Source organism: Felis catus, chromosome D3, assembly GCF_018350175.1.
Source record: "Felis catus isolate Fca126 chromosome D3, F.catus_Fca126_mat1.0, whole genome shotgun sequence".
Lineage (NCBI taxonomy): Eukaryota > Metazoa > Chordata > Mammalia > Carnivora > Felidae > Felis > Felis catus.
The window spans coordinates 54,285,982-54,310,862 of record NC_058379.1 but is presented as its reverse complement, the minus strand read 5'-3'; the positions used below and the strand labels follow the sequence as shown (position 1 = coordinate 54,310,862).

The following is a 24,881-nucleotide window of genomic DNA, read 5'->3' as shown; positions in this document are numbered from 1 at the left end:
GAAAAAAATGGAGCATCCTAGAGCTATGAGAAACTCTGTATCTTCGCCTTCAGGCCTTTTCTCACTGGTTTATCTGTGGTATTGTTTGTAAGGTGTGCATAACTATGTATGCGTTATCATGAAAGTTCCTCAAAATGAGTGGGTTTTAGTTAGTGCTTCGTCTGTTGGCTATTTTCACTCATCTGATTTTACCCCCATATTCGACAATTACGAAGGTTCTTTGAGATATCTGTCCTTCACTTACATTCTGCGGAGCTGGACTGCTGAACTGTTCGAGAGCAGGTATTGTATCTCTTTCATTTTGGAATTCATAACACATGACGCTTTGTAAGCATTCAGGAGAGGCTGGGGGTTCAGTGAATTAAAAGACAACAGGGTAGTTGTCTTCCTGCGTAATATTGTTCACCCTTATTTTATTACTGTTCATTTAGGGTAAGTGGTAGATGGCGATGTGAAAATTATCTAAGAATGGAAGACGGGATAGGATCATTTCTGGATGCTGTCAGTCACTTTGTCATCTTTATTTTTCTCTTTAAAATTTCAGCGCTATATTCTTGTTACTAAAAAAGCATGCAGGTTATCCGAATGTGCCTATTGAGTTCCCTGCCTTTCAACATACCAGAATTCCAGATCAGCTTTCTTTTTGAATTACTAGAAAATTGGGCATAGCTTTCCCTCATACACGTTGATAGAAGACTTTGCTATTTCCTCAGATTTTACGTGAGTCCTTAGTGCACTAACTGAACAAAGTCATGAAATCAAACAGGTTTGAATTTTCCAAGTGTGTGTTTAGAAATAGTGATTCCCCAACTATAACTGTTTCACTTTGTTTCCGCAAAAACTAATATATCAAACCAACATGGATGAATCCTTTTACATTTACAAATTATCTCAGGTACATTTGCATTGTTTTTTCACATAACGGGAGCTATTGTATATCGAGGACTTTCTATTTGCCAGTCTGTAGGCTGGAAAATCAACACACATAATTCTGGTTGATGCTAACAAAAATTCCATGAGAGAGATATTATTATAAGTCCCAATTTATAGATGAGGAAACTGATGTTCAGTGGGATAACTAACTTGGGACTTAGGGCTAGTAAGTCAAAGAGGTGGAAATTGAGCTCAGTTTTTTAACTCCAAAGCTTGAATCTTTTCCACTAAAGCACGCTCCTGGAAATTTAATTTTGTTATTCTTATTGAAAATACTCCAAATTCTTTATCAGAAGTTTGCTTCAAAACACTGTGGTTTGGGATTTGCTGTTTTTGGAAAGCTTACGAAAAGATTAAGGGTTTTAGGATTGATATTACTTTTTAAGAGTCTCAGAGCTAAGAGAGAATATTATCAAACCCTGAAATATTTGGTTGGGATGACAATCCTGGAATATTAGTAAAAGTACTTGGTTAATGCCTTTAAATAAACTCAGCACTTAGCTAGAAGCTGGGCTTTTTTTTTAAAGTTCTTTGCTTTATTTCTCCCCATTTTCAAAGGCAATTTTTAATTTTTATCTTTAATATAATTTTTAAAAATACTATTTAAGCCATACTTAGTAAACTAATGGAGCATAAAAGCACAGTTTGTATTATAGGTATAAGGAAAATGGATTTAAGAATCATTTAAAACAAATTCCTAAATATTTTATTTATGTTCTTGAAAAATTATATTCTCCCATCTAACAATATTTCATAATAACACAAAAAGAATATTTGCCCCATGAGTGTGAGCCAATAGCCATCTTGAGCTTGTGTTTTCCACTGAATTGAGGACAGTAAGTCAAGCTTTCCAGTGTAATCTGTAGGTCAGTGAGTCTTAACCTCTGTCAAAGGTCTTAGTGTCAAATACATGGTTACAAAATTGAAATGTTTTTCATAAATTATCTCTCCTTCCAAATGGACTTGACCTAAAGCTCCATAGATTTTTCCCTCTTATTCATTAGCAAATGCCAATCAAATAGTATTATTAAAAATTGTTCGTTTAGGTGATCATTCACTAAGTGATATTTATTTTACCAAGTATAGTTTCTAATGCCAGAAAACTCAGCGATAGGGACAAAGAAAAAAATAAAACATGGCCCTGCAACGGTTTGTTTTTATAATTTTGTCCCACAATTAAATTGCATTAACTCAGATGGTATATCTGAATCTGTTGCACAATCAAATGAAATTTTAAATGTGCCACCACTTTGAAGACTGAAAAAATACTATATGTTGTAAGCTGTTATTATTGTTTGTGTTATTCTAGCACAAAGTGAATCATCTTATTGCCTGGCCCAGTTATTTGTAGACTGAAGATAGATGAGATAAAAGTAATATAATTAAATGTTCAATTCCCACATATAGGAATCTAAGATTTCACTTGTATGGAAACGTTGAGGAATATACCTTTAAGTATTCTTGGTGGGTTAGGTTGAAGACATGACTGGACTCACTCTGGAACACTGGTTCTCAAACTTGAACAGGCATCTCAATCATCTAGAAGGCTTGTAAAAACACTGATTTCTGGACCCTACTTCCAGTGGAAGTAGGACTGATTCAGTGGATCTAGGACTGGGTCCAAGAATTTGCATTTCTAACAGCTTCTCAGGTGATGCTACTGCTGCTGGTCCAGGGACCACACTTTGGTTGTCCCTGTTCTAATATAACTAGAGTCATATGCGATATTGGACTATGATATTAAATAATGAATTTGGGCAAGTGAATCTGTAGCCATTTCATTAATCAATGTATCAATAAAGGTAATCATGTTAAAGGTTGTAACTGCATCTGTGGCAGAATAAAGGTGAAAAGAAAACAAGGGACAAAGCCTCTAATAAATGACTTCAATAACTGCGCCAGCAGCAGTGACGGAAATAGAGAATCTTTGCTTGCTGTATTTGCACATTGTCTTAAGAGTCATGATGGTAAGGGTTGGAAGTGTTATCCCTACGCAAAGATAACGACTTGAGAGCATCAGATTCGGAAACAGAAGAAGTAAAAATACTAATGGGAGAAAAGAAATACAATCTTTTCTTCCTCAAGGTAAAAGGAACACTTTAAGTAAGCTTCGAATGTCTTTAAGACACTGCATTTCATCCATATGTAACAGGCCTAGCCTTAAGTCTGATAAAGGTTAACTTCATGGAGCATGGAGGGCACCACTAAGTGATCAATTGCTCTAACAGACAATCTAGATTCCTGCATGCTCCTCTGTCCTTGGGGCTGCCGCCCTCCCTAGAACCCCCATGGCCAGCCACCTAGCCACTGCAAACCTATCACCTTTCTGTGGACAACAGATCAGTAGATCCAGGACCGGGTCCAAGACTTTACATTTGTAACAGCTTCTCAGCTTTTTTAACAGCACGCAGACCTTTCTGAAATTCTAGGAGTACCTTCCCGACTCCTGAGCCCACAGAAATGTAACAAAATGACGATTAATATTCAGATGCACTCTCACTGTCACGGGCAATAATAAAGCTTGGGAAAAGTTGGGTCATCCAAAGTGGGAGGATTTTGCCTGAAGTTAACCCATAATCGTCAAGGGATCTGTAGCAGTTATTAATCTCATTCAGCTATGAACTATAGTGAATCCCTCCCCCAGTAAAGGGTTAAACACACAGGTTTCATTCTGCCATGTAAGAGAGATCCAGTCATAGGCAGCCCAGGACCAGGGTGGTATTGTCATGAAATCATCAGGGACCCAAGCCCCTTCAAGTTCTCTGACCCACCTATCTCAGGTGTCAGCCTTGTCCTCGTGGTCCAGGATGAGCTGCTGAGGTTCCGGTTAATATGGACACACATTTAGGCAGCACACCGAAGAAAAGGAAGATAAAGGGCATGCCCCAACCCTTTAAAGGAGCCATTTTATGAGGCCTACACAAAAGCCCCTCTTATATCTAGCTGTCAGGAGGGCTGGAAAATAATAACTGTGCAACAAGGAGCTCAGGTGAAAATTAAGGTTGCATTATAACAAAGAAAGACAAATATGGGTACGGAGTTAGCTAATAGTAATTTCTGCCATCATTTCCAAGAAAATTAAAACTTTTACTTTCCACCATAGAAAGCAGAAAGGGGTGGGGCGCTTGGGTGGCTCAGTCAGTTGGGCGTCCAGCTTGGGCTCAGGTCATGATCTCACGGTTGGTGAGTTCGAGCCCAGCGTAGGGCTCTGTGCTGACACAGAGCCTGGAGCCTTCCTCGGATTCTGTGTCTCCCCTCTCTCTGCCCCTCCCCTGCTTGCCCTCTGTCTCTTTCTCAAAAATAAATAAACATTTAAGAAAAAATTTTTAAGAAACATAAAGTGGGAAAGGGTGACTGTGTGTCTCACACTTTGTGGGACGTAAGAACTCCTTGGAGTGCTTGTTGAAGTTTGGAACACTGGTGCCAGAAGAGTCTACGTTGACAATCTCATCCAGTTATTGTGATCCGGGAGGCACCCAGGACCACGCTTTGAGAACCACTGCTTTACAGCTTCATTACCATTTGTCAGCCTTTCATCTGCTGCTGCCCGGAATGTTATTGATCATCCCTCGATAACAAATCCTGTTTTGTTCCTTTTTAACTCTTTAACTCTCTATAATTAGATCATACAAATGGGTTGGACACACTCCCCAGAATATTAGTTCCATCAATACAGCAAAGTAGGAAGGATAGTGACAGATGGGTTTCAGCGTTGCAGGGAGCCCCTCCTTGCAGGCGCGCGGTACAAGTCTTCCCCAGGAGGAGTTAACCCGGGTTCCAGAGTGGAGCCGGGGGGCCTTGCCTTCCCGTGACTCTGATGGCCGGAAGCAGCCGCTTCAGGCACGGCAGTCAATCTAACTGTGAGTGATTAATAGCCACGCAGAATCTCTGGAGCTTTATTCCCCAGTCCCTGCTCTGCTTCCTCTTTAACACTCAGGTAAATGTCAAAAGTGGACCTAGGGATTATAGCTGACAAGGGGTAAATGCCTTCATGTTGTCCTCCAAAGGTTAAGGTTTCCCAGACTCAGTTGGAAGCCCCAATCTCCAATAACCATTAATCCACTCTACACTGGTAGGAGTGAGCATATTTATGGCTGCAGTCACTAAAGGGTGAAATAAAGATTAGTTTTTAGTTAGGAACGCAAAGCTTTTGAGATCAATACAAACTCACTGCTGAAATCAATCTAAAGTTTGGAATTTTTAAGTAAAGATTTACTGGGCTTCCTTGTACAGTTAATTTTCCAAAGGGAAAATTTGCTCAGAAATGTAACATAGTAATCAAATTGAGTAAACACTAGTCAGTTTGTAAACTGACCTTGGTTATGTGCATACCAAATAAGTGTGTAAAGCAATAAAAATGCCCATAATGTGGATTGTAAATTTGCCAATAAACAGGTAAAACCAAAATGCACATATAGATTTACATGATAAAAATACTAGCAGCACATTTGCCTGTTTGAAAACATAAATAATCAATAGACATTAATAATGAAGTTATTCGTGCATTTCCCCATTACTGTGCATGTTAAGTGTTTCAATTATTTCTACTTAGTTTGATAGATAAATGTATGTCCATATTTTGTAAAAGCCTTCCAAAAGGATGTAGACTTGCTCTTGAAAACAAAAGCTACCGTTTGGATACAAGAGCAAGCAGATCGGAAATAACATAGCTTGTTAGACTCCTCTGGTGTTCGTGTTTGATGCAGGTATGCAATTTATTATGCAATTTCTTGAGATTTGACAAAGTGATTGACAAACCATAGGTTTAATGATTTTATTTTTCTGTTTCATATGAAAAGATTGTAGGTATTTTAGGAAAATGGTTTAATAGATGAGTGTCCAGAAGCACTCTTTTTGCCCGTTATATGTCTGTAGGTTGTGGAGACCCAGGGATATTGTGGGAGAAGTGTGATTCTATGTAGTAAATTCATTTTCTTCAGCAGAGTAAGTGCATGAAAGCTTACAGGAAGCTATAACTTCAGAAATTATTGAAGCTACCCCTGGGCCCTCATAGTGGAACCACATATCTTCTCAGTAGGGTATGGAAGAGAGCAAATAGGAGAGTGTCTCCAATGTGAAGGGGACCCTGGAGGATGGGCACAGCCTCCAGTTAATTGCTGACTAGGATATTGTGATAACAGGTTGGTGTTTTCTGCAGATAGTAGAGGGTAAAATGACCAACTCCACTCTGAATGATCTATAGCTCAGATTCATGTGCCAGTATTTGCTGCTTGGGTGCCAGAAATGGGCTCAGAAAGTCCTTCACTTAAAACATATGCCTTCCATTCAGTCCATGCTGTGGGGCTGAGCTGTACAAAAATTTAGATTCTGAGGACTTTGAAATATTTAGAGAGTAGAGCGAAATTTTTTTAGTTGCTTAATGTTGGCATCTGCCACCTGGTGCCCCACTCTTGGGAAATATACAAGGTCACTGAGCAAACGTGTATATATTCTTATATGGCAGAATCCACATGGGTCATAGGAAACAGGTAATATTTCTTACTACACTAAAGGTATTACATTAGTCTTAAAACAATATTTTAATAGGCCATACCCTCCAAGAATGGGTAAAGCAATTCTTAAGCTTTACAAAGTGCACACACGCAGACATTATATACACTATGAGTATCTATGGACATGTATGTAGATGTGCATCTATGGAAAAGTATAATTCATGTGTGCACACGCATATGTGTGTGTGCACACATGGATACATTCATGAATGCATATAAACCTACACGCAAAATCACCCTGGGATAGAGACTACTTAAATAGTCAGATAGAGGATACTGACTACTTAAATTGTTATTTAGATGTTTTAATCAACAATGCATTATTTTCCCAAATAATTTGCTGTTTTTAAATCATTGCATTTTTATTAAGAAATTTATTTAGCACAAATACTCTATCAGATTCTGACATGTTGGCCATTAGAATAAAGCAACTGAGGATGAAAGCTGCTGAATTGCCACCACATAGCTGTATGAGTTCAAAAAAATCCAGATTGGGATCCCAGAAGAGTTTTTAGGTTTCTACAGATTTCAGAACTGTATTGGTAAGTGACGGTGTGCTTAGATGATCTCACAGTACCAATTCTTCTGTTGCACGAACCTCAAAGCATTTATTCTATGAAACAACATGTGAATGCAAAAGTTGTCTCACAAATAGCATCAAATATTTGTTGAATGAATGAATGAATGAATACATAGTGAGACCCATCTGTATACAGCACAACTGAAACAAACAAGTCTGGTCCTTCTGTCCCCAGTGGTGATCAGTCAACTGCCTAAGCGCCCCCAGGTAGCAAGTTGGGCCTTCAGAAGCCATAGGATTCTTCCAGATCGGCAGGGAGAGGCCATAAAAACAGAAGAAAACTCCAGGAACTTCAACTGTTCATTTCATGGGAATTCCTGAAATACAAAAGATCTAAAAGGAAATGTACATTCAGCCTATATCTTTGTGCATCAGAGAAATCCATCTACCACCACAGCTATTTGCACAGACTTGGCAGAATTCTTAAAGAAGGAAACATGAGTAGATACACATTCTCTGGTGCCTAAAATGACAAATTTTTAAAAGGCAGCATTACTACAAACATTGCAAAATCCACAAAAATAACATAACTTTAACTAATTAACTAATACATACCTTTATAATGCTCTTTTCCATGAAATTTTGACTTCATAGTCTTCAATTGCATGATGGCAAAAATTTTGTACTAGTTGTTCAGAGGACAAAAGAGCCGTCTTTCTAGTCTTTCTTCTACCATGATTGATCAATTTTTTTTTATTATTATTGATAGTACAGCACATTTCTTTCAGTTTCCCAACATGTACAATATGTTTTGGGGAAAACTCTTAAGTTTCTTTCATCTACAAGCTATGAGATTTCACTTTTCTTGTGCAAGGAATCATCTTAAATATCCCCATATTCTTTAAGGACTGTTTCAAGTGTACACATTCCTATCACAATAGAACTTCCAATCCTACACTTTTTTTTTCCTTGATGCTGTATGAGTCATTACAATGGAAAGCCAGAATATTCCTGGTAGTCATTTTTTCACTGAGGCAGCTAATAATAACCTAATTCTACACGAAAGTAATTGTGAACACATAAATACACCCTACTCAATTCACACTACATTCTCTGTTCAACTTCCCTTCCATCACATCTCAAAAATGTTTATGGCTCCTCCAATACCATCTGACATGAGGGAAATTCAAAGTGAAAATAGAAATTTTAATTGGTTGCAATTAAAACATCCTTTTTAAAAAAATTTTTTTTGCACACTGCAAGGGCCACTCCCAGAGGCTTGGAAGGGGCCCTTGCAAGTGAGGAGGCTGCCCAGAGTATAGCCTCCTCTGATTATGGAATGCAGGCATCATTTATCTGAGGTCCCTCAGGCTTGCTTTGGAGGCCCAATCTTCCTGCTTACTTCAAGAGAATTTACCTACGCTCTGCATTATGAGCTGGGATCCCATATCCAATGCCTCGATCAGCATTGCAAGGAAATAATTTAGATATTTAGAGCTTAAAAGGATATTATCAACCACATAATGCCCTTCTCTCTTCCATAGATGATTAAACTGAAATCCAAATGAATCCCATCCTACCCATAAGAAAACTGATCCTTTGAGAAATTAGGTTTCTTGGTAAACTGTGTAGCTGGGGTCTTAACTCAAACAATCTCTTTCCAAAACCAACATCCTTGATCACTATGCAGTATCACCTCCAACTACCTACATGGGTACGATTTCCTCCCATAATAATTTTACATTGTTTTTCTCAGTTCAAAAATTATTTTCACATATATTTGCTTTCTTTACTGTTATAGTGCTCTTAGAAATAAATGTTATACAAATTATTATTATCCTATTTTACAAATGAGAAAATTAAAGGTTAGAGGCATCAGGATATTTATGCTGACAATGAATGATGCAGGTGTTCCTCAAATCCATTTCTTTCAATCCTAAATTCTGTGTTCTTTTCCCTTACTCCCCTTGGACTTTGAACCATTAGACCAACTATATCTACAACCATCCTGTTATGGAACTTCTAGTGCTCATCAGAATCAATAGAAGCAAAATCAGGTCTGTAGAAACAAGACCAAGCTAGAGCCGGAATGTTTTTCTTAACAGGCCTTCTTAATGTTCTTTTCAATAGGCCTGTGTTAGAATTCTTTCTCTACAGTTACAGAATTCTGACACCTTTCTTATTGAAAAGTTATTGACAAAATATTGGCCTTGGAAAAGTTCAGTTAAAAAACTTATTTGACTTCAATTGCAAATATTCATTTTCTGCATGTTACACATTTAAAGTATAACCTTATTAGATGATAAATCTGAAGACTGTTACTCAAGTATGTAGTTTATTCCTGCACAAGAGCACTTGTTTACATTCTGCAAGAGCCCAGTGTGCTCTATGGCGTCCTCAACCCCAAAGTAGGGACATTGCTTTGCCTGTTCTTCCTTCTCTTCATGTTTTTCCCATGTAAGCCATTTCAGTTAAAATAAAGTGGGTTAATAATGGATTAGAGTTGGAGACTTCAACATGAACTTGTGGTTAGCTTAATGCAGATACAGATGGCTCCATATAGAAACATGTATAGATGTGTGTACATACGGGATACTATACATACGTATATTTCCTTGTCCTGTCAGCTGTCAGCTCTAACGGAAGCACCCCAGCAGCAGCTAGCACACCTAATGCTCGGATCTTCATTTCTAATCCTGCCTCCAATAAAAGGAAGGAAGATACCATAGAGAAATGGTGGATTCTAGGACTGAGGCATTAAAGATATAACGTGAGCATGCAATATCTTGCCGTGCCAAGGAGGGAAGGAAGGATGGAAGGAAGGGAGGGAGGGAATAAAATGGAGGAAGGAAAGGAGGACAGTAATGATAGAAGTATGTTAAGGGATATAGGAGCAGTTCAAGCAACAAAATAAAGTAGTCCTGGATTATAACCCAAAGAACAAAAATAAATATCCATGGATCCAAACTGATATAGAGAAATGATTAAATAAATACATAGGGGAGAATAGATAAATCTCCTTTAAAGACATGTCCCAGATACTTTATGTACATACTTTAACCCCAAGGAGTTGGATCCTAACTCTGCTCTCCTTAAGTGTGGCCTGTGAATAATGAATTCTTTCCGAAGAGTACAATTTAAGGGGGAAAGGCGGGGGGTGGGGAGGGGGGGGTACCCTTACTGTGCAGAAACCTGGCAAATACTACTTCAGCCAGGTGATCAAGTTTAACATCAACAATGATAAGTCATATTGATCACATGTACCCTTGATACAATGAGATTTAAACGGCACTTTCTTCACTTTTGTGGTCTCCACCTAAAAACCTATAAACCCAGGCTCATCATGAGAAAAATATCATACAAGTGCCAATTGACAGACATTTTACAAGTTATCATTTCAATATCCCTAAAACCTCAAGGTCATCCAAAACAAGGAAAGTCTGGAGCACCTGGGTAGCTTAGTTGGTTGAGCATCTGACTTTTGATCTCAGTTCAGATCTTGATCTCAGGGTCATGAGTTTAAGCCCCACGTTGGGCTCTGTGCTGGGTGTGGAATCTATTTAAACAACGGCAACAACAAACAAAACAAAACAAAAACACAAGTATGAGAGACCGTAAAGCCAAAAGGAGCCTAGGGAAATATGACAACCAAATGTAATGTGATATCGTGAACGGGATCCTGGAAAATAAATTAGGTAAAAATGAAGTAAATTGTAAAAAACTATAGACTTTAGTTAATAATAATAATGCACCAATATTGTTCGTTAAGGAGAGTCTAGGTGGCTTGGTCTGTGCTGACGGCTCAGAGCCTGGAACCTGCTTTGGATTCTGTGTCTACCTCTCTCTCTGCTTCTCCCCTGCTCACACTCTGTCTCTCTCTCTCTCTCTCTCTCTCTCTCTCTCAAAAATAAACATTAAAAAATTTTTTTTAAATCATTGTTCGGTAATTGTAACAAATGCACCATACTAACGTAAGATGTTAATAATAAGTGACACTGGGTGCCAGGTATATGAGAACTCTCTGTAATATCTTTTCCATTTTTCTGTAAATCTAAATCTATTTTAAAATAAAAATATTATTTTAAAAGTACCTCTGTAGCTTAGAAAGAAACTAAATAAAATATTACATTAATAATAGTTTCAAGAGAAAATACACTTGGCAAGTACTGACAGCTACCCATGCTGAAGAGTAGTAACTTTGGAGAACAAGAACAAATATACACACACATTTAAAATCTTACCTTCAAAATTAAATACTGCACATGTTACCTAAAATCATTATACTTGAGTTTTTCCCAAGCATCTATAGCACATGTCCATTAAATGGGCAAATAAGCATTTACATTTGAGACTCAACTGACAATTTTTACCCACTTTAGAGATGCTGTAGAATTTTGTGTCAAGAGCATATGCATTTTAGGTTTGCAAAAGCAGTTACAATTGAAAGCCCTTCTTTTTTCTTTTATGTTTTAATTTTATTTTTGAGAGAGAGTGCAGGGGCAGAGAGAGAGGGAGACACACAATCTGAAGCGGGCTCCAGGCACCGTGCTGTCAGCACAGAGCCCTATGCGGGACACGAACCCACAGACCGGAAGATCATGACCTGAGCGGAAGTCGGTCGCTCAACTGACTGAGCCACTCAGGCGCCCCCGAAAGCCCTTCTTAAAGATGAGAACTCCTAAGAGCTTCATCTTAAACTTATACAATAAGAGCATTTCTTGACACTTTTCTCTTGAAGCATTTGGTTTCCTTTGACTGTTGTTAGAAAGCCAGTTGATACACATTGATTGATATTGATATAAAACAAGCTAAAACCGGACAAAATATTCTTGCAGATGAAATTCAAGTCCCCACCGAGAACTTAAATCAGTCCTTATCTTGACCCAAGTTACTTTAATGTTGAGTTCAATAATATATAAAGACAAAGTGAAAGTTTCCAATCTAGATTTACCATGTTGTATTAGCAGTGGCTGCATGTTACATCAGATTTTGAGAAAACATATCCCTTAGTTGGGCAGTTGTCTTTTAAAAAATAAAATGAAGTGAAATCCCCAACAGAATTCTTTGTCACCTCAGCCAACCAAATCCCAAAATGTATCCAAACTGTCAGATGATACTTTAACAATATAACCATATCAATTAATAGAATTTGAACAATTTGAACAACTTTTCTGAAATATTATGAAACACTGTATTTTAAACAAACATATGTAAAAATAGGATTGAGTGTACTAGTGTGGGATAGAGGAGTAGAAAGCGTATGGTGAAAAAGATAAGAGAGCAATGGAGAAAGGCTATTCTGAAAATGGACAATTGGAGAAACTTGTACTAATATCAAAGAAGTAGGGAACGGAAATAAACAGATATTTAAACATATAAACAGGTTATCTGTAAAGGAAATTAGACCTCATTCAAGTTGGTATGCCCTTGTGATGATACAATAATATTTACTGATTAAGCACATAGGTATTTGGGGGGCATGGTTGGCTCAGTCGGTTGAGCGCACGACTACTGATTTCAGCTCAGGTCCTGATCCCAGAGTCCTGGGATTGAGCCCCACATCATGGAGTGTCATATCCCTCTCATTCAGCCTCGCCTCTGGCTCCCGCTCCCCGGCTCATGCTCGCGTGCTCTCTCTCTCTCTCTCTCTCAAAAAAAACAAAAATAAAATAAAAAATTTTTAATTTAAAAAAAGCATCTAAGTATTTGACTAACAAACTTACATCCTTCTATATAACTATAAAAAATTTCAGTGAGCTGGTGAATATTCCAACACAGCAATACGTATTTTTATTTTTAAGAATTAGTAAGAGCACAAAAAAAAATGCCACAAATAAAGAAAACTTTGAGGGTGGAGAAGGTGGTTAGGATAATTTGCAAATTTGGGTGACAACCCTTCGTGATAAAGATGCATCGCCTTGCTAACAGGGAATGATTTCCAGGCCTTCCTTTACTCATCATTCAGAATATGGCATTTCCATAGTAAACCAAATACTTTCCCTTAAACCCAACTCCTCAAAAACTTTGATGCATATACAATAATTTATTTGTGAGTGTCTCTGTTGACACACTCAAAATCCTTCCAATTTTTTATGTGTTTGTATCTGACTATTTGTACAAAGATGACTGAGTAAATACTCTGACTTCAAGCCTCTGACCAGTTTTCAGGGGAAGAAGAATTTTTTTTCTTCTTGTATTGTTTAAACCTTCATCTTAGTCTACAAGTCACGAAGAAAATTCCCAATTGGTCTTTGGGAAATGTTCACTCTAATCTTGTCTCAGTGCAGCTTCATACTAGTTAAATGAATAAAACCCTCTTTTTCCCCAAATATGGGGAAACTGAGACCTGGAGAATAAAAGTGATTTGTCCAGGGTCACAAGTAATGTCAAAGACAAAAGCTGTAGCCCAACAACATCCTCCCTCTGCTCAGTCGTTGGCATGAAGGCCTATTGCCAAAAAGGCACTTTTCAGAGTCGGGTATATATTTGGCAACCTATCGTTAAACCATTATTAATAATAAATGCCCTTCATTTTTAGAATCTCAGTTACCCAAGACATATACATCAAAGACCAAATGTTCCCCAAGGTAAAAGAATGGTGGTTTTTAAAACTATAGGAAAACAAACTGAAACACAAAATATCTAAAGAACAAAGTAAAAAAAAAAAAAAATCATGGTTCTTTTGTTAAAGTGGCGAGTTATCTCTTCAACAGCATTATGGATTATTGCAAACCTGAGAAATATAGATTTCTTTATTCCTTCTGTCCCATATTTGTTGAGGACTAGGTATAATGTGCAGAAAAGAAAAAAATAAAAGGAAAGCTAAGAAGCCTTTAGCTACGTATGTGCATTTTTTATGTAGCAAGCATTGACATGGTGCTCACTAGGTATCTAGTACTGTTCTAAGCACGTTTACAAATATTTCCAAAATTTTAAGCATTATAAAACCCTAGGAGAAAGCACTATAATTATCCCCATTCTCAGATGCAGAGACTGGGCAGAGAAATGTTATTTATCCCAAGTCCAAAGAAGGGAAGTATTGCAAAGCTGGGATTCAAATGTCAGTGGGCTCCTTCCGGAATGCAGGCTGAGAATCACAGCTCTCTGCTACCTTTGTTTACTAGTTTAATCAGTATTTCCATAAAAGTACCTATTCTCTTCAAATTTTTAGAGTACTTTGTTGGTGATGGTTGCCTTAAGTGAAGGATTTGAAGGAAACGTTCATAAGGTTCTATCAGACTCTTATCTATGTGCTATGAACAATAAACGTTTACTTCACAATGTTATGAAGATTTTATTAATTTTCAGGCAGTAGATGAGTAAAATCAAGAAATTGAGTAACGTCACTTCAGTTAAATGCCCAGCACAGTCCCTGATTATAAAATACATCCTTGTTCTTTCTGCTGTTCCCCTGATAAATTTGAAAATTCATCTTTCATAATCCATCAATATATTTATTGAATAACTATTATGGACAAGGTACAGAGCTATGGACCATGGGAGATTTTGTCAGATACAAGGCTTTTTCTCCTCTAGAAGCTTATAATCTAGTTGACATCCTAAAATATATTTACCTAAACAAGCAACTAACAATGCAAAGCAGTAAATAATAAATGTCAAAAGAGTATTACAGGTAATAAGTTCTATAAGGAAGGTAGGAGCCTGTTCTTTCTGCTCCAGTAGTTCATTACACATACCCTTATTAGAGCAATTATCACCTTGTAATTATTCACATGCTGTGTCTAATTTACCTGCCTGTCTCCTCCATTAGAATGTTAGCCCCTTGAGGGCAAGGATGCAGTTTTAGTCCTCATTGTATCTTCAATGTTCAGCACATCGTCTGGTATATAATAAATGCTTAGCATATGCTTGGTGAATAAACGAATGACGTTCATAGAAGGCAGGCACTTCTTTTGTGGCTAGTGTAGCAGAATGGTTAATCTCTGGAGTCAGGTTGTACTGATTTGGATCTTGGCTCTACCTTTAAAAAGCTGTATGGCCCTGAAAATTTTACTTGATTTCTCTGCACTTCCTTTTGCTCATTGGTAAGATTAAAATAATGATACCTTTCTTTATTAGCTAACTTTACTATGGAACAAGTCACCCCAAAAATGAATGGCTTCAAACAGCAGCCATTTATTTCCTTAAGAGTTCTGCGTGTCAGTAAATTTGGGCTATATTGGTTCCCCTATCTTGGCTGGCTCATTCATACATCTGAGTTCAGTTATCAGGTCATCTGGGACCACATGGGATCTCATCTGCCACCAGGCTAACGTGGACTCTTCACATGGCAGTTGGCAGGACTCAAAGAGGGCAAGTTGAAGCATACAAGGCCTTTTGAGGCTCAGACTTGGAATTGACACACAGTCACTTCTGGCACATTCTATTGATCAAACAAGTCCTAAGGCCAGCTCACATTCAAGGAGTGGGGAAATAGACTTCACTCTTGATGGGGAGAACAGCAAAGCCACCTTATAATCGGGTATTCATACCAGGAAGGATGAAGAGTTGGAATCATTCTTACCATCTACCATACTCTGTCATGGGATTAGCAAAAGGATTAAGAAAATAAAACATCTAAAGGATTTCGGCTAGTGTGCACCAAACAAGTAATGAGTTCAGTAAGAATTAGCTATGATCATTCTGATCAAGGTTGCCAAGAAGAGTTTCAGTGTGGAAAGGAATGAGTTTAATCTCGTGAAATAGGTAGGATTTCTATATGTAGAGAACCAAGGCTTCCCGTAGGGAGACAACGTGAACATGTGGTATGAAAGCGGGATGTATTCAGAAAGCAGCTAACGGCAGACTTCCCAGAAGAGCTACAACAGGAGCCTAGGAACCTGGAACACTGGCCGAGGAGTTGGGCTTGACCCTGGGGTAACAGTAAACCACTGGCTTTTGACTAAATGCTAGCCAACAGCACCATTTCTTATCTTTTACTTCTACTTCAGTTATTTATTATTATTTTTTGTTGTTGTTCTTCAATAAGTTTCTTGATGCTGATGGTTTTGTGATATTTCTGGCCATATCTACTCACGATGTAAAATAGAAACTTATGATTTTTGTCTGGGTCATGCCTCTCCCTGGCTTTGGGGATCTAGGAGGTCCTTCTTTGTTCAGTTTTATGGTAAAAATGGAAAATTTTTCCCCTCATCCATTTTACAAATGGTGGCAATCAGAAAGGTCAGGCCACAGGAAGTAGTATTTACGAAGCCAAAGAAACACAGGAGACGCCAGGCTGTGATGTTTATATAACTTGGTGATAATCATACATCTTAAGCAGAAGAGTCAAGAATGAGGAAAATAAGGTTTCGGTGTGGCTGCCCCTTCATGTGAAGCAGCGAAAGACTTCTGGAACTGTTCTGAAGAGAATCTTAAATTCATCCAGTCCAGCGAGATGGTCCTAAGCAACCAGACCCACTGATTCGCCCAGGTCCCTGCCACCCTGAAGGCTGACCAGACTGCTCAGAGCTGGTGGCTGCTCTAGTGGACTGCTCAGTGGCACTAGCTTCAGAATCTCTCCACTGTACGTGGTTTCAATGCCGATTCACCGATGAATAATTTTGATAATTCTGCCAAAGTATGAAGACTGCTTGAATTACATGACTACATGATCATATTTAGTTGTTTTTTTTTTTTTTTGATAAGACAATTCCGGCTTCTCTTATGCCATGTGAAATCCATCCTGCTGAGTGCTCTTGACTAGTCACGTCCTTCCTGCCATTTTAAAAACAATAGTGGCAGAGAAGCAAACGGCTGATAGTGCTCAGCAGGACAGATCAAACACACAGATGCAATTGCTGTACATTGAACAGCGAAGTAGGATAAAATTCAAATACTTACAATCGCTTAGTAGCTAGCATCTGATTGCTGCAAATTGAATCTTTCATAACAGGATTTATTGTAAATAGTGTCATATCATTTGTGAGTTCTGCAACAATTTCATTCAGAGCCAGTACAAGATATTGGAGGTGTGAGTCTTACATGATGGATATGCTAGTTTACACATAGCTTATGAAGAGATTTTTTATTATCAACATTATTTTTAATTGCTTACAAAACGGCCACAATTGTAATTTTTTCTCTGAAATTTTAAACATTCTCAAATTGTGTAACTTTAAAACCCAGGAGAAAACAGACTAGCCACTGATTTCAACAGCTGCTTTAGAATTGCAAGAACCCCAATTCTTCTTTTCCCCTTCCACTCTGGTTGTTAAATAGGCATCAAAATTATAGATAGTTAACAATTTTGAAATGTCCCTTTCATATTGTTTGGGAGCAGCAAAGATCCTTGTAATCATAACTAGTGATCAACATATCTTATCAGTAAAAAATACATATAAATTCAAAATCAAGATATTTAGAGATCTACAAAGCACATCTTACTTCCTTTTTGATAAAACGGAAAGATGGCAATAGCTTAATGATCAATACTCTTATTGACCTTTGAATTTAGTTCCAAATACTTTAATGGAAGCTCATACAAGATAAACATCAAAAGCATACTATACAAATTATACCTTCAATGTATGAGAATTTGGTGATACTCCACATACTTGATAGCTTTAATTGCTAATGACACAGACCTCCCCCACCCCCATCAACAAAAAGACTGTATATTACATTTACACAGTCTTCTTGTTCAGGACCTAAATAGGGGAAATTCAAAAAGGAAAAATTCAAAACAAATAGTAGGGCCAGTATATTTGGACAATCTATTCTCTTTCTTTCCCCTGCTCTAAACAAAAAATCCTTTTCTATTACTTTGCCATGTATTTGAGCTTTTTGTTATGCATACGAATATCAAATGCAGCATCTCAACAAGATCTGAATAAAGTATCTTACTCTCAGACAACCTAGGACCTTGACGGAGAAGGGCCTTTGTGAGGAGTAAAATTCTTCAGTTGGATCTTTCTTCATTTATTGAAGAGCAAATATCCCACATGCACGTTAATGTTTATTATTCTAAATGGGGAATTCCCTATTTCTAAACCAAAGAATTTTCAGTTTCTCCCCCCCCCCCCCACCGCCCCACTTAAGCAGGTTTCTTTCCATCTCTCACAAATCAAAAGGGAAGGTGGAAAGACAGCCTTTCAGTGGTGCCCTGATGTGTATTTTAATAAGTTTACTAATCAGAGCACATATGAATTAGAATGAATCATATTCATATCTTTAATGGCAAAGAAAACTCAATTTAGCTCATATCCAGCTTTCTTTCATGTTCCTTTTATTCAAGGGCATGCCTTCTTCTTCTTCTTCTTCTTCTTCTTCTTCTTCTTCTTCTTCTTCCCCCCCACCCCCCTTCTTTCTTTCTTGGACACCTCCAACCCCAACCCCCATTGACAACCAAAATGCAGGGCTATAAATGTAAGGGCGCAATACATCATGAAATGAGTCTAGAGAACGTGTCCTCTACCAAAATACACATGAATCTCTGGTACAGCTGAAATTCCAGAATCATTCCGGGCTTCGTTCTGCATGCTAAGCAGGGTCAAAAATGTGAGCTTTATGTGGTCATCCTTATACACCAGAGGAGGTCCAAAGTTTAAAGGTTACATTTGTGAAATTGCAGCTGGGCTTCCTAGCACTTGACTCTCTAGCTCCTGCAAATCAAACACTCCTAATTGAAAGACATATCTGACAATATGATAATCTTTCAATTAAAAAAAAAAATGTGACTTCTGAACCCTTATCTGTTGAAGAGCTGACACAGAAGTTCCGAGATGGTTGCTTAACCAGACAAAATAATAGAGAAAATATGTTTTCCAACAAGATCAGAAAGCTCGAATAGTACAGGGAAACACACGTAAAGAGAAGGGCTGTCCTCTATTCCGTCCTACTAGTTCTAATTTCCCACCCCACGCCCCCCCCCAGTTTGTACACTCAGCCACTCACCTCTTAGGCAAGGGCTAGTGTCTTTCAAATCAGACACAAACCCCAAATATCAAGACACTAGAAAGTGGCATCCTGGCATACTTTGAGATCAGACGGTTTCTGCATTTCATGGGGTGGGGGTGGGGGTGGGGGAGCAGCATACCAATGTAGTGAAATCTGGAAACAACAGCATATATACAGACACAAAAAAAAGTTTGCATATTGCACAGAGCGCTTGAAGATCATAAATCTATGCATGAGAAAGATGTAGTGGAAATTTTGGGGGGGATTAGAGTTTATTTTTGTCATCTCTGTGAGACAGCTACTCATTCATCCAGATCACAGCTAAGAAAAAAGCTGGTCACAGAAATTAGCAGTTTCAGCTCAGCAGCGAAGTCGCCAGCCTGTGAAGGCAGAGAGAAATTGACTAATTAGCAATGCGCACTAAAACTTGACGGTTCTTTATAGAGAGAGAGAAGAGAGAGGGAGAGAGAGGGAGAGGGAGGAAGGGGGGGCTCGCTTTTTCCCCTTCTTTCTTCCAAAGATGTTTGAAATCGCAGTCATTTACGCTCGACAATTTTTACAATAGCCTTGAGCCATAATTTTGCGAGTCTCTCCAGCATCCATCCCCCTGTATGGTCTCTCTCTACTGGCCAAGCACGACCGTTTCTCTCCCCAACCGTGGATTTCCTATTACTCTCGTTACGACTCACTGAGCCCCAGGCCCAAGGATAATGATGTGTTGTTTCTTGGTAGCATAATTTGTCACACGTACATTTTTTCTTCTTCTTCTCTTGCAGAAAGCTCTGCTCCCTCTCTCTCTCTCCCTCTCTCTCCCTCTCTCTCCCTCTCTCTTTCTCTCTTTTCTCCCTCTCCTACATTTTCTTGCTGTTGCTAATTCATGGTGATCAAATGATGTACGACAAAATAAATTGTAAAGAGTGATTGCCTGGAGTTGGGATCCAGAAGGTGTTTTCCCCCTCCCAAGGAGAGAGCAAACCTTTAAAAAGGAAGGACAATTGATTTTTGGGGGGGAGCTTAAGTGAGCCTTGACTTTGCAGCTGGTTGAAAGCAGGTAAGTTTCTGGCCTTGTGTCTGCCTTGTGTGTATTTTGTTCTGTCTTTTGGGTTGTTGGCGGGGGAAGGGACGGGGAGGGAGTGTTTCGGGGTGGGGGTGGGGGGGGGTTGTGTGGCAAACGCTCATAAAGAATAAAACTCCTATGGCAAGAAATAAGCAGATGAGGGGGAAAGGCAAAGGAGGAGAGCAAGAAGGAAGGGGAACAGGAAAATGGGGCGGGGGGGGGGGGTGGGGAGCGAGACAACGAAGCGGGGAGAGCGAGAGAGAGGTATGACCGGGTCCAGTTAAAGGGAGAGACTCTGGGAGATGTTTCAGGAAAGCCCGAGCTTTGGGGGGCCGTTGGGGGAGGGGGTCCTGCCGGGGGAGGGAGCTCGAGGGAGGCTAGGGTCCACCTGGAACGGGATGGTAAAGTGAGTCGAGAGGAGCCCAGTGTGGTATAAATAGGAAGCCGGCGATCCAGGACCGGCGCCAGGCAGGGCAGAGAGTGAGCCGCAGTGGAAGGGGCAGGTCCGGCGGGATCCCTCGGAGCCGGGCGGCGGCGGCGGCGGCGGCGGCGGCGGTTCTCCCGGGCGGGCGGGCGGGCGCGCGGGCGGGATGTGGGCAGAGGGTCCCTTTCTGCTCGGCCCTGGAAGGTGCAATTACAGGTTAAGGACCCGGCGGATCGATTTCGCCTCGTCTCCCCCGGCCTGCCGTCCTCCGCCTGGATGCGGGCGGCTCAGACTTTTTTTTACAGAAGTAGTTCCAGGGCCAGGAGAGTGGGGGTGCCCGAGTGGGGGGCCGCTGGGGCTTGTACGGAGGGGCTCGGAAGGAAGCTGCGGCTTCGCGCGGCGACGCGGGGTGGGATGCGGAGACCCCGCACGGAACCTCCACCTCCCACCCCACCCCACCCCACCCCCAACGTTGGCCAGCCCCCACCCCCTCCCCCAACACCTGCCAGTTAACTTGAACTTCTCACAGTTGCTGGAGTTAAACCCTGTGTTCCTGCTGCCCGGGGAGACGCAGCCTTTCACGTGAATCCCTCCGGGCCTCCGGGCTCCGGCTCTAAAGCCGCCCCAGTGGCCCCGCCGGCTCCCTCCTCGCCTTCCCCGCTGCCGCCCCGCGAGGGAAGGGGAGATACACGTCTGAACTTCCGCGCTTTGAGATGCGGGGGGGGGGGGGGCGGGAGAGAGGAGGCCGGGGGTGGGGGGCTGAAAGGATTCTCCTGCCAGGTCTGAAGGCGTCTCTGGAAAATGAGCAAAACTGAGCGGTGACGGGGAAGCCAACAGTTTGCGAAGCAGGGAAGCAGGCAGGGCCGGGGTGAGGGAAATGAGCTAGAATTGATAAGGACAGCTCCCGCCTCTGCCGAGTCCACTGAGCTGGTCCTCACCGCGCTCCGCTGCACTTTCCCGGGAGAAGAAAGGGCTTTATCTGCTACCTCACACTGTTAGCCTAGGAGTTTCTCGGGGCAGCACGGATAATCGAGGGGGTTCCCAGCTTTCGGAGGGCTGAGAATCGCCCACCCGCACGCTTGTCGGGTCCCCTTCGCTCCCCCCCCCCCAAACTGGACCAACTGCGAAGAGCAAAGCTGCAGGCACAAGTTGACCTGGAACCTCCGCCGACGGTCGCCTCTGCGCTCTCGGGGAACCCCCGGGTCCCCACTCCCCGGCCTCTCCCTTCCTCAGGCCCGGCATGGACACAAGCCCACGAGGTGTCTCGGCCTCCGCCGCCACTTTGCCGTCGCTGCTGCCACCGCTGTCGCTGCCAAGAGCCGAGCCGGGGTGGTTTTAGGAAAGTGAGGGACGAAGTGTGTGGGCGGTGGCGAGAGGAGTAGCAGGGAGCTGAACCCGCGCCCCGACCCCAGACAGGGCCCATTTGGTGGCGCTCACGGATTCCTTGCCTTCCGACCTTACTCCTAGGGTCTGGGTCCTGGGGCGCGCCGGGCAGGAGCCGAGCTGAGCACTGATTGTTGTTCTTCACCCGCCCCTCCCCTCCACACCCTTCCCCACCCTGACCACACCCCACCCCCTCCACTACCCTTCTCCCCTCCCTCCCATCCCCCACCCCTGTGTGCCAGGTTGGAGGAGGGTTTAAAGCCAGGTGCGCCGAGTCAGCTCGCCATGTCCAGATCCGGGGACAGGACCTCCACCTTCGACCCCAGCCACAGCGACAACCTGCTGCACGGCCTCAACCTGCTGTGGAGGAAGCAGCTGTTTTGCGACGTGACCCTGACGGCCCAGGGCCAGCAGTTCCACTGCCACAAGGCCGTGCTGGCCTCCTGCTCGCAGTACTTCCGATCGCTCTTCTCCAGCCACCCCCCTCTCGGGGGAGGGGTCGGCGGCCAGGACGGCCTGGGGGCCCCCAAGGACCAGCAGCAGCAGCAGCCGCAGCAGCAGCCGCCACAGCAGCAGCAGCCGCCGCCGCAGGAGGAGCCCGGGACTCCTTCCTCCTCCCCCGACGACAAGCTGCTGACCAGTCCCCGGGCCATCAACAACCTGGTGCTGCAGGGCTGCTCGTCCATCGGGCTGCGCCTGGTGCTCGAGTACCTCTACACGGCCAACGTGACCCTCTCCCTGGACACGGTGGAGGAGGTGCTGTCGGTCAGCAAGATCTTGCACATCCCCCAGGTCACCAAGCTCTGCGTGCAGTTCCTCAACGACCAGATTTCGGTGCAGAACTACAAGCAGGTGTGCAAGATCGCCGCGCTGCACGGCCTGGAGGAGACCAAGAAGCTGGCCAACAAGTACCTGGTGGAGGATGTGCTGCTGCTCAACTTCGAGGAGATGCGCGCCCTGCTGGACTCGCTGCCGCCCCCCGTGGAGTCGGAGCTGGCGCTCTTCCAGATGTCCGTGCTGTGGCTGGAGCACGACCGCGAGACCCGCATGCAGTACGCGCCCGACCTCATGAAGCGCCTCCGCTTCGCGCTCATCCCGGCCCCGGAGCTGGTGGAGCGGGTCCAGTCAGTGGATTTCATGCGCACCGACCCGGTCTGCCAGAAGCTGCTGCTGGACGCCATGAACTACCACCTGATGCCCTTCAGGCAGCACTGCAGGCAGAGCCTGGCCAGCAGGTAGGAGACAACAAAGAGGAGGACGGGGGGCGGGTGGGGGGGGGGGGCTGGTGAGCACGAAAGGCCGGAGGGAGGGGAGGGGGCAGAGGGGAGGGGGAGAGGGGTGGGCTGTGTGGGAGGCTCCGGCAAGCTGAAAACAAACGCAAACAAACAATTTAGACTGTGGGGAAAGTTGATTTCTGAGTCCATTAAAGGTCAGCAGGGAACTGGCCTGAGAGCATCCCTGAGCGCTAGAAAGCCTGTGTTCTCTCAACATCCCCAGAGCAAGAAGTGCGGGACTTGTGGACTGAAATTGACAGGCAGGTGGGGCCACAGGCCGGGGCAGTTAGAAGTGCAGCTTTGCAACCCTCTCTAACCAATCCTCCCTCCAAATCTCAAAATGAGCTTGCTTAAGGAAAAGGATCCTGCAATGACAAGTCCCCAGCCCACTCCGCCTCTTTCCTGCCTTGGGTGAGCATGAGCGCCCTGGGGATGCTCCATGAGGAGAGCTTTCATTCTTTCTGTCAGACACTCAAGGTTTGCTGTTGTTGTTGTTGTTGTTGTTGTTGTTTAGTGACTGAGGTCTGCTCCCTTTGGAAGTTAGAGCTCCCAAGGGTTTTGTCTATTAGGGTCACTATTGGAAATCCTGGCATCACCTATCCAGGCAAACTTTTCTATCTTGTGGAAAGCCCTTCCTTTTCACTTTTAAAGGAGAGCAAAGCAAGAGGTTGCATGGTGTCAGAGTGAATCACGCCTTGTAGCTCCCATCTCTAAGTGGAAACAGCTGAAAACTGGGAGGAGGGCTGTCATCTGGCTCCAGTTAGGTCCTCATGCCTGCTCTGAAGTCACAAAGAAGTTGGGGACTTGTTGTTGCTCTTTGCGATGTGTCTGTGTCTGCTGTAAACAGGGCTTCACATCAAAGGGGAGAGAGAAATGACGCCTGCTTAAAATGTTGCTGAGTTGTTTGTTGGTTTGTTTTAACTGTAGGCATTGACAGTCGTGGTGTTTCGTTGGCTCCAATTTTAAAACCCCTTTTAGTGAGCCCTAGCAGAGGGTTTCTTTCTCTTTTTAGAAAAGGGAAGCAGTATCGTCTCAGTTTCTCATGATAAAACATCATGATTTCAGATGTCAGGCTACCCCAGCCTAATCCAGCAAAGCGTTACATGGTTTAAAAATGCATCATGGCATTTTCCCATTCCGAAGGGTATCTAAAGGGGGGGCGGTCACTATGTGCAGTTTTATGGAATTAAATATTTATTTTTAGTCAGGATGTTTCTAAAACGTCTAGAAACGTTTTAAGAGAAGGAAGACAGTTTAGACAGCACTGGGGTTCAGGTGAGGCCCACAGGGGTATGGGAAACCTTGGACTTAGAAACCTTCTAAGTTGATTTTCTAGTATTTGTGAGAGATGAGTTAATGAAATGTGTCAAGAAATGACAGTAGGACAATAACACAAGCAAGAACCCAAACCCTTGGGTACTTGAATAGTGAGCACAGGAGTCTAAGTATGGACAAGAACATGAAATGTATTTTTATTTTATAAGAGTTCTTCATTCGTCTAAAAGATCAAAACTTAATGTGATGGGCAGATGTCACCACACCAATGGGCACTGCTGATTAATATTCTGTAATCTTAACTTTTATCACTTCTAAATGACCTACAAGTATACTTAATTTAGCATATATTATACATATTCAAAGAATTCACAGACAACACAGCTATAGTCCTGAACATGTATTTGTTCATATTTTTAAAAGCATGTAAAATCTAGCATAGGTTCAGAAATCCAGAGGGATAATAAGATCAAGGCTTAACTTGTTTTAAGAATGATTGGAGGATAGGAGCATTACAGATCTGATCTCATAAAGAATTTCTCAAGCCCTTGATGCACTTCTGTCTAATAAGTATCTTCCAGGGTCCAGTGTTAGGACAGTTGAC

At 42.1% G+C, this 24,881-nt stretch overlaps 1 protein-coding gene across 1 annotated transcript in view; it reads left to right on the top strand.

Moving 5' to 3' along the window:
* The first annotated feature begins 19,803 nt into the window (after positions 1 to 19,803).
* The window catches only part of KLHL14 (kelch like family member 14), a 105,110-nt gene continuing 100,032 nt past the window's right edge, over positions 19,804 to 24,881 (top strand). The window contains exons 1-2 of the mRNA XM_006938836.4: positions 19,804 to 19,915; positions 21,971 to 22,963. Of these exons, the coding sequence (XP_006938898.1) occupies positions 22,014 to 22,963 (950 nt within the window). The 5' untranslated portion in view covers positions 19,804 to 19,915; positions 21,971 to 22,013. The remainder of the gene's footprint in view (positions 19,916 to 21,970; positions 22,964 to 24,881) is intronic.